Here is a 14,474-nt window from a genome sequence, read left to right as displayed (position 1 = left end):
TGTACTACCGGACAATTCTCATAATATTCCTTGAGTTTCGTAATACTTTAAGGTGGCGTTGCACTTACCAAACACTTTTTTCAAAGCCATATTTCTCATCAAAGTGACATGAAAAGCCCTTATAGATTTTTTAAAAAGCAGAGAATCTAAAGCTTAGTATACTAGCAATGGTTTACTCGAAGGATGAAAAGGGTACATATTTGAGTAGAACATCTAAGTTTTGGTATTAATGATATAAATTAATTTACGTCAATAAGTGAACACTAATTTATAAAATTTTGATATTTGGAACTAGAGTTTATTTAAAAAAACGACAATTTTGTTTTGCGTTGTCTATTCTCATTCTTAAATAGGACGGGGTTGAACGACTTTAAAAAGGTGATTCAAATCATTATAAGCAAAATTGACGTGACTCTTATTCCAAATGTAGAAGCTTTATTGCCAAATACAATTATCGTTTTGTTATATAGTCATTTTAAGGAGAGATAATGTGAAAATTTCTGAAATTTTTTGAAATATTGAAAAGAGGACGAAAAAGAAGCAAGGAAATCGGACGATTTGCATACATCAAATTACGACTACTTCTCCTGTTGAAAGTTGGACCCATAGAATATTTTAATCTTGGGTTGACATATTAATTAAAATTAAACAAATCCCTGCAGAAAAGTGATTTTGATCAAAATACGCTGTGTTATGAGCAATGGCCACCTTAAATAACACATGGAGTATTTGCGTTTATACACGTGTCCATCACCGTAATACGGATAGACAATACCAACAAATTAGACGCACTATGCAAACATTTGTAAACAAATAAAGACTTTTCCGACAAATAATAAAAAGATAGTCTCTCGAAAGAATATCGTATGATAGAATGCATACCAACCATATGTATTTTGGACAAATATATTTTGTATACCGTTAACTAATGATGCCACCACAATGTGCTACAATGAATTAGAAGTCTCTTTCCTATTTCCCAAGTTGTAAATCATTTTTGTTGGGGCTTTGGGGTTCTGGATATTTTTAGGGAAACTTACGCAGTAAAGTAAACACTTCTGATCGGTTTGAAGATGAACAAAATTATACTTTGGTTTTACTAATACGGTAATACTACAACACAACCAATATCCTTCAGAGCAAACATATATACGACAATGAGCAAAAATTTCTTTCATGCAGAAATGCAAAATTTAGCGGCTTGGAGTGTATTTCTATTGCAGAGGGTGTAGGAATAATTCAAAGGCTTATTTGTATTCACAGTCATTTATACCAATTACCCTTAAACATTTCACTAATAAAATAGGATTGCCGGTGCTTTCATTGGTATACCCACTGACATCACAATGGCGATTTATAGGCTATGTGACAGATTTTGCGTTAGAAAACTATGGTCAAAATAGCGTCCCTTATAATTGATAATGTAGACGTTGGTCTGAAATATCTCAATCTCGAAATGTGTCTCTATAAGCTTGAACGTGCCGTGGGTATACTGAGATGATCCGCGCATGACAAAACGAAAATAATTGTTCGGGGACTCTGCTCGGGCAAATTTGCACAAAATATATGCCAACGTTACGAATGGAAACTGCACAATGTATGTGTGCATGATACCAAATCGCGATTCAATTTTTATTTTTATTTTTTTAAATCAGTCACTATTTAAGCTTTCAACGACCTAATTCAGCAATGTTGTCCTGTAACGGGGAATTTCAAATCATAATTTCGATGCCAGATTTTCAGATGTCCAAACTTTCGTTAGAGGGAGAAGGCATAAAGTTCGAAGTTAAACGTGATGGACTTCGTTTGCCATGATGCGCGTGTTTCAATTATCCACCGTCCCATAGGTTTAGTATTGTGTCGAAAGGTCATGTGTCTTGTGCGCGAAGCGTTGCCCTAACAACAGTGGATTTAAAAAACTTTGAAGAGTTTGACTTCCTGAAATTAACATTTTATGTCAGTAATTTCGAAGAGCATTTTATCCTTGAACTCTAGAGGTAGGTCTTTAAATGCGTGATACAGTTTCTTTGCCAAGCAAAACTTCAAAAGGAATCCAAAATAGCCGATTGATGAGTCCTCATAATAGTAGTCGTGGACTCTTGAAAGTACTTCTTCTTTTAGAGCACTTAAATAGGATAGGTAGTATTCATTTACTTACGCGATTTCTTCAAGTGAGTGAGCGTTGGATGTCGTCATGATCTTCAACAATTACGAGGCGGCGCCAAATGTCACTAAATTTATTTACACAATTACCTTTATTTCAGAGATAGAACAGCTGGGAAATGTATATAGGGAGGAATATTTAATACACACACACACACACATATATATATATATATATATATATATATATATATATATATATATTAAATAATCCTCTTTATATACATTTTCCATCTGTTCTATCCCTATGATAAGCGCGATTGTGTAAATTATTTTTTTCACATTTGGCGCCTCGTACACGATACCCAGTGCAAGTGTTTCCTAGAGGTGAGAAAACATTGTCAATTTATTGGTTTTTGATTTTGAGTGATCAAAAAGCAGCCGCATTTAATAAAATGTGTTTTGAAGGGATTTTTTGTACTATGTCCGGCCTTAAAAGTGTCAATGTGAGAAGCAACATCCTTGTCTTCAGAAAACGGTTGTATAACATCACATCCATACGGTTTACATACATGCGGTTGGAACGTCGGTAAATAAGGTTTTTCGGTGAATTCTTAACGAAAATCTACAAAATATAAATATGAGTTCTTAGAAAAATGAAGTTTAGTAGGTGTTATTCTAAATTTATTGGTATGAGTCGACTGTCAACAAATATGTACATCATCAAAAGCGTAGTTACAGGATTCAAAAAACCTTTTTCCCTGTTTGCAAAATTATGTAATCTATAAGAATTCACCGTATATCCAAAATGCATTTGTTAATATCTTTAGAAACGAACAATAGCTTTGTGTTCCAATAATTACTCGGTGCAGACTATCACAAGTCCAAGAAATGTGTGGCCGTGTCTCTCTATCTGGGGCAGTAGCCTTTCCATGCGCCTTTCGCACGTCTTTCGCCGTGGGGACAAGCCTCCGTTTCAACTCAGCTATATTCTCTCCCTTTTCACGTGAAGTAATTGAACATTTTTCAACATCAATGCAAATTGTACTACAGTTGTTGACGTTGCTGGCGCTCAACAGATACGATCGGACAACAAGTGATCTCGAACGAGTCACGTTCCGAATGTGTCATTATGATAATGACGATAATTTGTTTATTAATTTTTTTGAAAGAAGTGCTCTTACTCCTATTCAAATAGAGCAAAACATATAAAAACATTCCGATGGTCTTGGTTGTTGACTTTTGAATGATAAATAGAATATCGACGGGGTAATAAATGACTTTCTGTAATAAACGTTACTTGACGACTTTAAGGAATTGATTGATTTTTTGGAACAAATAAACTGCATTCTTACAATTTTGGACCACCGATAACTGAGATTTCCTGAACAAGAATTAGAAAAAATTTTTTCACCATGACGAATTTTTCAACAAGCCAAATTATCGAAATTACGATAACGTCATCTCGAGGACGTGACCTGTGCGAGAACTGTCGCTGTCTGATACATCGTAACGGTCTAGCGCCAGCTACGTCAAAAACTGTCGGCGAACCGCTTTAATAGTTATGGAAAGTGTTCAATTGCCCGGTAACCTGGTGAAAAGTGTGGAGCAAGGTCGAAATTAAGAATTGCCAGCTTGGCGCAGACTCACGAAAAGGACAGGTACAGGGGCCTGGTTTGCTTGGGCTAATGCCCCAGATAAAGAGACATGTCAACGTATTGTGTTGACCTGAGGTATGCAATCGACGTACGCAAAGTTTAAGAGACGGGTGTTTTTTTGAGTACATTAACAAATTTGCAAGGGATGTACGATGACTTCTAAATACACAGAAAGAAAATGTTATGCGAATCTGGATATTATGTGATTTTGTCGTCATTAGCGCATTATTGAAACGCATAGGTGTTCTTCAGAACGACACGACCCCCTTCTTAATCCGTCCTATTGAGGTAATGAACGATTTAGGTTCATCTAGAGTGGATAATATGGTCAGAGTCAGTAAAAAGTGGTGACTGAGCACTGGCAGAGAGCGAAAGAACTGTACACTACATACATGCAAACTTTGCAACTTATCGAACAACTATGTCAGTAAAAACAGACTTACAGCGACTGATGACAGCCTCTTGTTGACCGTTCCCTCGTAGAGATCATCTCGTCCAATGTAAATTAGTTGGCAAGGACGTCAGTGTGGCTGTGAACGTTTAATACAGTATCAATAAAGTAGTTCTTCGTCATTTTTTCAAGCTGTACACCCTGCAATTTACACACTTGTTTGCAAATAACGATAGAATATATATAAAAAAATACATTGAATTTTGTTCATGCTAAATATGAAGATCACCAAAGACGCCATCCAGCTGTTGTAGGCTTTAGTCTACTGTTTAGTGTAGGCCCTAAGGTAATTCATGTCTGACCCGGTCGTTGTTTACGCTGACTTCAATGAGTCATATATCGGCCAGTACAGCAAATGCACATCTTGTGCCATTACTTTGCATTTCTGAGCAATATAAAGATTTTATTGCCCAAATAGGTGTCAAATAAACCTTGAAATATCTTTAATTAAATTGTTTTCGTACCTGGCCCATTTCCATAAATATCGACCGCGGATGGGCAATTAGTTCCTGTGTTACGGCGCAGGAACTCTGGTATAAATAGCTCGCGCCCAGGTCAGTTTGAGGTAGTTCGTGTTCAGGTACTTGTCACTAAGGTATTGTAGTCACGCGCACCGCCCAACAATATGACGGAGGAACAAGTTTCATTGAAGAAGACTTACTTCTTCCGCCCTGGATATGTCTTGCCGGTCATCATGGAGAAGAACAACATCGAGACCAACGTGAAGAACTTTGAAGTGCGAGACGACGATGTGTTTTTGGTGACTTTCGCAAAAGCCGGTAAGTTTAATGCACGGCTTTCGACCTGGGGTGTTTAAAATCTGCCCGGATACCCGTACAAGTCTTAGCGGCCCTGACTTTGTGTTCCGTATGTTGTCACTTTACAGACAAATTATGGATTACATAAACTACGTTTTTTCACAAGTTTCGGATAAAATAACCAACGGCCACTATCGAGCTGGCAGGAAATGGTTTTGCATGGTGCATTTAGCATTGTACACTTTTCACCCTGGGCGGCGACGACGACACGCTGACCACTATATCAACTGAGACTTTCCATAAGTTCGTACACATAAACCACTCTTTGCCTTTTCATTTGGTCCATTCTAATGCTGCGGGGCACGCTTTTTTTCAAAAATGTTGTGATACCACCAACAGTCACCGTGATCAGATTTGAAGTTTTGAAGTGCAAGTTTACGCACACTTCGTGCTCTTAATCATGACATATGTCCGATATGCAAATGATTATTGTTTTAAGAAACTCGCCTCCTCTGAAAGCCTGCCTCAAAAGAAAGGAAAAACTGGAACCTCAAGAACTTTGACCAATTGCCAAAATGTTTTAACAGCCCTTTGTTCAAAGATGATTAAAGACGTACACGATCAAGTGTATCTTGTACGGCATTCTCTACCTTTCCATATAAATGACGTGAATATATTTTTTCATAACTGTTCTGTTTACATTAGTGTCGTTAAAATGATTCTGACGTAACGTCGCTGATCTCAGCAAGTTCACGCTATAAATCACGTGATTGATGACTTTCCCAGGGGTCCTTTTGCTCGTAGGTGACCTCTTTTACTCTAGTATTGTATGCAGTTGTCTCACTTTTTACAAGGGGTGCTGTGAACCTGTTGCTCGCAGAAGCGATTGCTCGAGAAAAAAAATGAGCCAATGAGAGCGCTGCAAACGAATTTGAGAGGCAGACAAATTGGTTTGGGGTGGAGCTTGCTCTCTGGCCCCTGAATTCTCGGTACCTCAATTACGATTAGCCACCAAAGTGAGTATAAAAGTCTCATGCGGTCAACAATATCTTCAGTATGGCTGCTTTTTTCAGGTAAAACACATAATACTACAGAAGCAAAAGTAAAGTTTTAGGTTGTACAGGAATTTAACTCCAGAAATGCCTAAAAAGACGAAAAGATGAATGAATTTCGCTAGTTTCATGAAAAATCAGAACTTCTTGCCTAGACAGTGATTACGTTTGTGTCCAAAGTATTTACGAGATCACTATCTCAAACTATTGCTGTGGTGAGAAGTCCACATTTTACCAACAATGCATTTCAATACATGAAGTTTGCCCCCAAGCACGAGACAAAAAGTATTTAAAGTGTGAGTCCTGCCACATTTTGAGACTTTTTCGTTTGACTTGGGGCATATACTATAGTTCTGGTTGTCAATGAAATTGGTATTAATAAAACAAACATTTACACACAAACTGAAGCTTATTTGAGCGGTTTTTAGACGGTTGTATTATGTTATTTCGACGAAAACACGGGAAAAGTTGCACTTTTCGATTTCCATCATGGCGACATTTTCCGGAAATTGCCGAGCTCGCCCCGTTTTGGCGCAAGTAGCTGTGACGTCACTAATAGAATGGGTGATGGTGACTTCGTGCATTGACTATGGAGATAGTGATAATTTCATGAGTGAAAGTAGTGCAACTGAGAATGTCATCGTCACAGAAGATATGACAAAGCTGTTCAGAATTTACAGGCCTGCAAATTTTAACAGTCGGAACCTTAACCTAAACGAGAACAAGAGCGGAACTCTTGTTGACCGTCGCGTCAGTGACAAGCCCACCGTGACCACAGTCAAACACACCAGTGCACTACCGTACACACAACCGCAAGCTAACAAAATAAAGTCTGGAGTTGCCATCCCACCTTATTATTACTTCTCAACACAAATTGCCTCGTTCAAAATCTGTATATAAAAAATTGAATTACACCATGACGTTTGTAGATAAATGTAGTAGAGATCAAGTTGAAAATTGTCCACCGTTCATAACACACATCTTTCCTATCAAGTGGAAGTGGAACAGGCTGAGTGTCATGTTAGCATAAACACCAAAGGTAGTATTCTCGCCGCAAAATCTTCAGTTTGGCGTTATAAAACCTCACATGAACATGGGCACTATGTGACCGTAAAGACATGTCTAGCCAAATTCTCGGGAAGAGATAAATTAAAATTGACATGATGTAAATATCGGGCACACTGGCACCCGAGGCCGGGCGGCTCAGCCGGCCATTTCTGTGACGGGGTGATCAGCTACGCTTATGCAGTTTTTCTTGATTAAGTGTCAGCGATATAAAGCACAGTGTTCATTGTTTCATGACTGCGAAATTCTCAAAGAAGCTAATATTTTAGGGGAGACTTAGTCGAGCAGAAGGGAACAGATGACGACAACGCGACTGCTTCGTCAACAGTATAAACTTCTTTGCATGCTACACGTTGTGTCACTGTTACTGGCAGCGCCGTGCTGTATATTATACACAACCTATCGTTCAGTCTCGCAAAGAGTCAGTCAATCACTAGGTAAACTTTTTAGGAATATAAAATTAGATATCTCCTAACGTTACTAATTATAGAGTCACACATGCATGAGATCTAGTACCTGTATTCATTTATTTATTTACAATCACTTTCGTAAAGCATCTGAATCAGCGATCAGTCTTGGGGGATGTAAACACGGCCATACTTCTCCGCGGCCCCCGCATCCTTGACATGTTTTGGGCAACCTGTCGCAGTCTTGCTGCTGTTCTCGCTCTTGTCCACAGTTGATGATGATACACGCGAAGCTTTCTGGTGACAATGGTCGTACTGGTACGGCATTGCGATTACATAATCGATGTAGTAACTCCAGGAATTAAAGTCTATCTTACCGTACATCTGGCTTCCGGACCGTTTGTATTCTAATTCACGGCACTCGAAAATGTGCACCGCAGAAAACGCTTGTCTGAATGCCTCTTTTCCGACCCTTTCTTGTAATTTTGTCAAATGCGGCTAATACATCATCCTACAATGCAATAAACTGACAATGGCTGCAGTTACTTCAGCCACCAAAGGCGTAACTTCTCACCATGTTGAAGCCACAGCGGTAAGCATTCGCTATGGCGGAGGTGAACACTATCACTCGTACATTCTATTAGTTACGTCATTTCCGGTGGCAATGTCCGCGAATTCCGAAACGACCCGAATGGCAGCTAACTTCAAAGTCGCACAACATATTGCATTTTAATAATATTTAACCGCGTCGTTTCATTGGGGTGATGCATTTATTTGATAAAGTAGGGGTGGCAAAATCATATAGTATGGCTCATTTTAAGCAAAATTAACTTTGAATTTATGCGAGACATACACTTTAACGTAGCGAGAATTACAGCTACCTGACCCGTGTGTCAAGAGTGTCAAAGGTCTCAGACGTTCCTTCTCAGACGTTAGATTGAGACAGTTTCTGGGTAAAGACATTGACTTATATCGAGTCTTATTTATTCAACCAACGAAACTATTGAATTTTGGTGGAATTTTCAGTGAATGAAGGGGGGGGGTGTCGTTGCATTACGCCTTTATTTTCATGATTGAAAGATAGTAAAGATTAGCATTCAAACTTGTTTGTGTAAATTTATTTGTTTTGAGAGTATTATGATGATATAACGAGAGAATGTGCATGTCAATGTTTAAATTTATAAGATGCAAACCTGAATAGGTGGTAAAAGAGGCTAATACATAAAGGTGACTGTATACCTTGTGATAGGGCTAGGACGATGAATTGTCACTGTGTCATGATTGGTGAAGAATGATCCAGAATTGCGTTACGTTAGAGGCCAAAAAATTCAATTGAAGACGATTTAAACCATGAACGTGAGTCGGTGATTGGGTGTCGACCACAAGTGTTCATGTATCTCATTTCATGAACAAAACCACTCTCTTGTTCAAGTGTAAAACCCCGGGAATGGTCTCGTATAAGCTCCCCTCTGCCCGAGAGGTAAACTATGACCTACGCCCGGACATCGTCTGCAATCGCCAATACGTGAGGGAAGTCGACCTAGAAGGCAAGCCAAATACACTCGCGAGCAATTTATGCTTTTGAAGTGGTGTATGGTAGGAGGAAACACCTTGATCAAACTTCGTCTATTGAATTCTCCTCGCAAACATCAAACCGGAAACATATATACCGTGAATATTTGGTCTTCATCTGGCATATTATCGCGACACCGAAAGCTTGCGAAGTATATGAACTAAACTCTCGTGTACACATTGTTGACCTCTGACCCCTAGCGATCACCGGTTATTGTTGCTATGTCCTACATGTAGGTGTCTGCCCAACCATTGACACGGCCACTTCTCACATACTGAAAATCAGAGTTTAGGTCAAAATGAAGGGTTTATATACTATATTACTCACATTTGAAAAAAATTATAGGATATACATCAAGTTCAAGAAAAAGCGAATAAAGTGGAATCATATTTGGACAAGCTACGACATTTCGTAGGCAATGTTTCATTCCGCCTTTTCTATTTCCAGTGGTTATTTTTTCGTCCTAAAGGAAATCCGTGTCTCTTACTTTTTTCGTTTTCACAGGAACGAACTGGACGATGGAAATCATCGACGCGATCCAAAACATTGACAACATCGACATACTCAAGGAGAGGTCTCTCATGGAAAAAGTCCCCTTGATAGAACTAGGTCCATCCACCCACCCTGAAATGGTCGAGGAAGGTATCAAAGACGTCCCGCCGATTTGCAAAGCCGTTTTAGGATCAGTTCCTGAGGGTACCCCGAGAAGGATACCGACCCATCTGCTGCCAGACATATCTCCAACACAGCTGTTCACAAAGAAGCCAAAGGTGAGCTTGGTATATAACTTTGCGGTCAAATTAAAAATGAACGAATTGCCTCGGCGATTTTTTTTCGATGTATACACTCACAGTCCCTCTGTGGATAGAGGAACTGTGATGCACTGTTTGTCTGATGTGCCACTCCTACTTTTGATGGGTATTCTTTACGTTTTTCATTCTCATCCCTCCGTAGACTGTCATGGTAGACAGGAACCCGAAGGATTGTCTCATATCCCTGTTCAACTGGCATCAGTCCGTGCGTTTCTTGGATCCCTGCACCTGGGACGAAATGTTTGAAGCCTACCTGAAGGGTCACAGTAAGTGTAGTCAATCTTTTGTAGACCCACTTCACTTGTACAATGCTCTGCTTTTGTCCCCAACTTGTCCATTTTCCACAAGAAGGCATATGTAACTCTTTGGAGATAGCATGCTACTGTGGCAACTGCCGCTGTTTGAAATACGCAGGTCCTGCAATGAAACCAGTCTCTGGTACTAAACTATGAAAGCTGGGGCTAGGAAAGGGGGACATGAAAAAACAATCATTTCAGAAGTTTTGGTAGCACAAATTCGGCATCAGGTATCAAAGACAACATCTGGATAGTGTATAATGAAGGAGAGTGTGGTAAAATTTCAGTAAATTGATCTCAGTGTGCTGTCAAAACCACAACTTTCTTATGAGTCAAGATCAAAAACACCTATAACTCATTACATTAATCTGTATAAGTGTACAAAAAAAGGAGTTTACCCGTTTCTGCAATCTCTCTACAGCCATATACGGTGACTACTGCAAGTTCATGAAAGCGTGGGGCAAATACATAAACGAGCCCTGGGTGCTGTACATAACATACGAAGACATGAAGAAGGTAAGATCGGAAGTCTGAAAACCACGTTAATAATGTGATAGAGGTGTTTGACTGATGATTGTCGATGTATCTGCAAACTTAGGCATCGTATTTTTCTATCGTTGAACTTGCAGTCACGGTGGTTATAGAGAATGTGTTATAAGTTATTAATGCATCTCAATTTAGTATCCAGTCACTTTTCAAACGATTCGATGCCCAGAAGAAAATGAGTAAAACGTATCCGAATGAGAGAAATTTATAGAAAAGAAAGTACATTTACAAAGGAGAGCTAATTTATGCAAAAAGACAACGAAACACAGTGAAGTTCAGTGTCGTCTTTGCCCGTTGTTCGTTTCAGGACCACAAAGGCTCTGTCAAGAAAATCGCCGAGTTCATGGGCAAGTCATTGACAGACGCACAACTCGATGAAGTATGCCGCGTGACGCACTTCCTGTACATGAAGAAGGCCAATGAGACAATCAAAGGTCGTGAATTCATACTCAGACCAGAGGGAGTATGGCAGAGGAAAGGTGATTAACGTTGACCTTGCCATTGTGCCTTTGTCCTTGTAACCAAAATCATTGAAACAAACAAGTAAACAAATAAACAAATAAATAGAAAATAAACTATTTCTGACATGTTATCCGAGTCAATTAACCTTTTGAGTGCTGGAAATGTTCCCGCACAAATCTTAGTGCAAAACTTTAAACATTTTCATAATTTTTGTGATCTTTTTGCCACTTTGGAACAACTGGGCATCAATTTTCATTTGCTACCGTTTTTGATCAAAATTTTGGAAAAAAAGTCTGAAAAAATTACCCGGCTTACATTTGTAAAGGCGGCAAAATTGACATTGGCGCTCAAAGGGTTAAAGTGAGACATGACATAGCAGTATAAAGTGCTAAATGACATGATAAAACAAGTTTGGAAATAGTTACATGACTTGTTGCTTGTGGATTTGTACCCATTTTATGCGATTTGTCTCCTTCCCGCTAACATATCAAGACTGATTTTTTACATTCTCAACAAAGACAATAAACTTAGTGAACGTGGTATATATCGATTTGACACATTGTAGGAAAATAGAAGTTTGGTTTTCACCTCTAGATCTTTAACACTATCACTCAGACTGAGTGGTAAAGTTGACAAAAAACGTCGTTTCCTCGCAATGTATAATGCTAAATTTCTGTTCGAAGTGTTACCGAAATCCTCAGGGGAGCATGAGAATCACCGTGCACGTTAAATGAAGGAACACCACGTTACTTTTTCACGGTGTTTTTAGTATTGGCGAAAACATTGACTGTAGTGTATATGAAAGGTGAAATTTCGTGAGGTCGTTGACTGCTTTATCCAAATCTACCTTGTGAGCAAAGTTTTATGATAATGACGACGCATACGATGGGAATAGGTTTTCTAGAATTCTCAGTTTTGTCCTACGATACGCGAGAAAGCAATACATTATATCTCATTTATGAGATTACCCTTAATAAACTCCGGGGCACATTTTTCTATTGTTTTCCCCTCAGGTGTATCCGGTGGCTGGAAGAACACGTTCACTGTGGCACAGAGCGAGGCGTTCGACAAGATTTACAATGAAGAGATGAAGGATTATCCGGGCCATAAATATTCCTTCTAAAGCCAGAAAGAGCGACAATATTATTATGAAATATCGAAAAATGCGACTTCAGATATACTCCTCCAGCGAGCGTTCCCGCTTGTCTAGAAAAAATGTTGTTTCACCGTGTGAAACTGTAATATCAAAATGTCAAATAGGGACCAGGTCGATGAATTGCCAATACAAAGCAATATCTGTATCGGCTAAGATACTTTCTACACCCTGAAATATTTTGTAACAGATTAAAGATATAAGGAATTTATATTCAATGCATTTATGACGTTGTTGAAGAATATACCAAACTTAATATACAAAACTTTCATTTTTTGTAGGTAAAGGAGTGACCATTCTGTTAGCGCTATATCAGGATATGAGTGTTATTGTATCACTGCGCATGCGTCTTTTCATTGACAAAAGGAAGTATGTAAAAAGAGTTGATGGACTCGTTTTAAACAGTTTTTAAGAAAAATGAAACTAAACTTTCTCTGATAAACTTGAAAATAGCACTTAATTTTGTAATTATTTTGAATAAAAATGAACTGTAATACTACCACTGACTCTGATTATTTTTTTTTAAATTGATAGTCAAATCTTCCAAAAGCGATTATTTGTGTTCTTTGATTTGCGTGAATATAACTTTAATTAGTGTAGAATAAAGAAAACGAATGATCGTATTGAACTACTTCTAAGGTCAGTTATCGAGATTCAAACTGACAAGTGTAGAGGCAGAATGTTAAAAAAACCAAAGTGATGTAAATTCTCTATTGGCCGACATGCAAAATGTCATGCGGCAAATTTCAGAGTAGTGTGACAGCATCCTATAACGAAGCTGAAAGTAATTTGAAGTGCGTGGTGTTTTGAGAACCAACTCTGATAAATTGATGTCGCTGCATCAAGAGTCAACACGTCAGACAGAAATCTATCTATGCATTTTCGACCATGTTTGATGCAGCGCGAGATTTTACGAAACCCTGTGATGATTTGTGACAGGGCATCGTCTTTCGACACTGGGTTACGCTGCTTCATAACATGGAAGCTCGTGAGAACAGGGCAAATAGTCAATAATGTACAGTATGCAGATTTCTAAATGTCACGCAAAACGTGTGTCCTTTATTTGGTTCACGACCTGCTGGTATATTGAATACCGAAGTCTTGCGAGGTCTCGCCATGAGCGGGAAATAGATCAAAACAAAATTATGTCCGAACATGAACAAGCCGTTCCTCAAAGACAGTGTTAATCACGGTAGACAGTAGGGGTTCTGCAATATTCGAGTCCAAATACAATATCTTTACTAGGTAAAATTTGTCCATCGTTTTAGTTTATACATAGAGTTTTCGGATTTCGCTAACGAACTTTGAATTCGAGTGGATACGGGAAGACAGGGAGTAAAGGGAGAGATGTCATGGTTGTTACTGTGGCGTATTGTACGCATTCGTTACAGGGTCGAAATTAACTGTTTTCCCTGGTAGTCCCATTGGACTACCATTTTCTGAAGTTGGTAGCCCAGCGACGACAAGGTCTGGTACCCCATGCATGGATGAAGAATTTTTTTGTAAAGGATATTTTATTTATATCTAGACATTGAAAGATTTATTTTTCATTATTCTATCCAGGAAATGAATTTTCTACTCATTTGACATCGATACCCGCAGATCATAGCCTTAGGAGAAGGGTATTCTAGTAGCATGTGTAGTGGACAACGGTAACTCCTCAAAGTTTGACTACCTATTCACACATTACGCAGAGCTTATATGCAAATTTTGATGTTCGGCTAGACAACGACTTTCCACTCAGCAAGCGTAAACAGAACATAGCTAAAATAGATTGGCTATGAATTTCAGGATGATTCAGTCATGCTCCTTATACTTTCGTAATAGGAACATGACTGTATCATTTTGGCTATATTTCTCCACCATAGTACACTATCATTGGATGATCTCGTACACTTCGGAAAGCGTAATTTGTGGATTGCCCGACAGCTTTTTCTTGCAGTTTGAATAATTTTGTGTTTTATTGTGATTGATACATTGTGATTAAATTAGCCTACTATGAAAATGAATTTACATTGGCCATCATTTTCCGAGCCTGTCATCCAAGTACATCAGTTCAGATAATGATATTTTATTGAAAGTTTGTCGCAAAAAATTCGACTGCACTGTCGCCTTTCAATTTGCATAACAAGGTCATA

General features: G+C 38.6%; 1 protein-coding gene across 1 annotated transcript; it reads left to right on the top strand.

Annotated features, from left to right (window-relative positions):
* Positions 1-4,739: 4,739 nt before the first annotated feature.
* LOC139118798 (sulfotransferase 1C2-like) lies at positions 4,740-12,835 on the top strand. Its single transcript, XM_070682262.1, has 6 exons — positions 4,740-4,991; positions 9,572-9,837; positions 10,022-10,145; positions 10,597-10,691; positions 11,029-11,200; positions 12,197-12,835. The coding sequence occupies exons 1-6, from the start codon at positions 4,838-4,840 to the stop codon at positions 12,304-12,306; spliced, it is 921 nt and encodes a 306-aa protein (XP_070538363.1). The 5' UTR covers positions 4,740-4,837; the 3' UTR covers positions 12,307-12,835.
* The last annotated feature ends 1,639 nt before the right edge of the window (positions 12,836-14,474 follow it).

This window comes from Ptychodera flava, chromosome 19 (assembly GCF_041260155.1).
Source record: "Ptychodera flava strain L36383 chromosome 19, AS_Pfla_20210202, whole genome shotgun sequence".
Taxonomy (NCBI): Eukaryota; Metazoa; Hemichordata; class Enteropneusta; family Ptychoderidae; genus Ptychodera; species Ptychodera flava.
The sequence above is the reverse complement of the archived record's forward strand: the minus strand, read 5'-3'. Positions and strand labels throughout refer to the sequence as shown.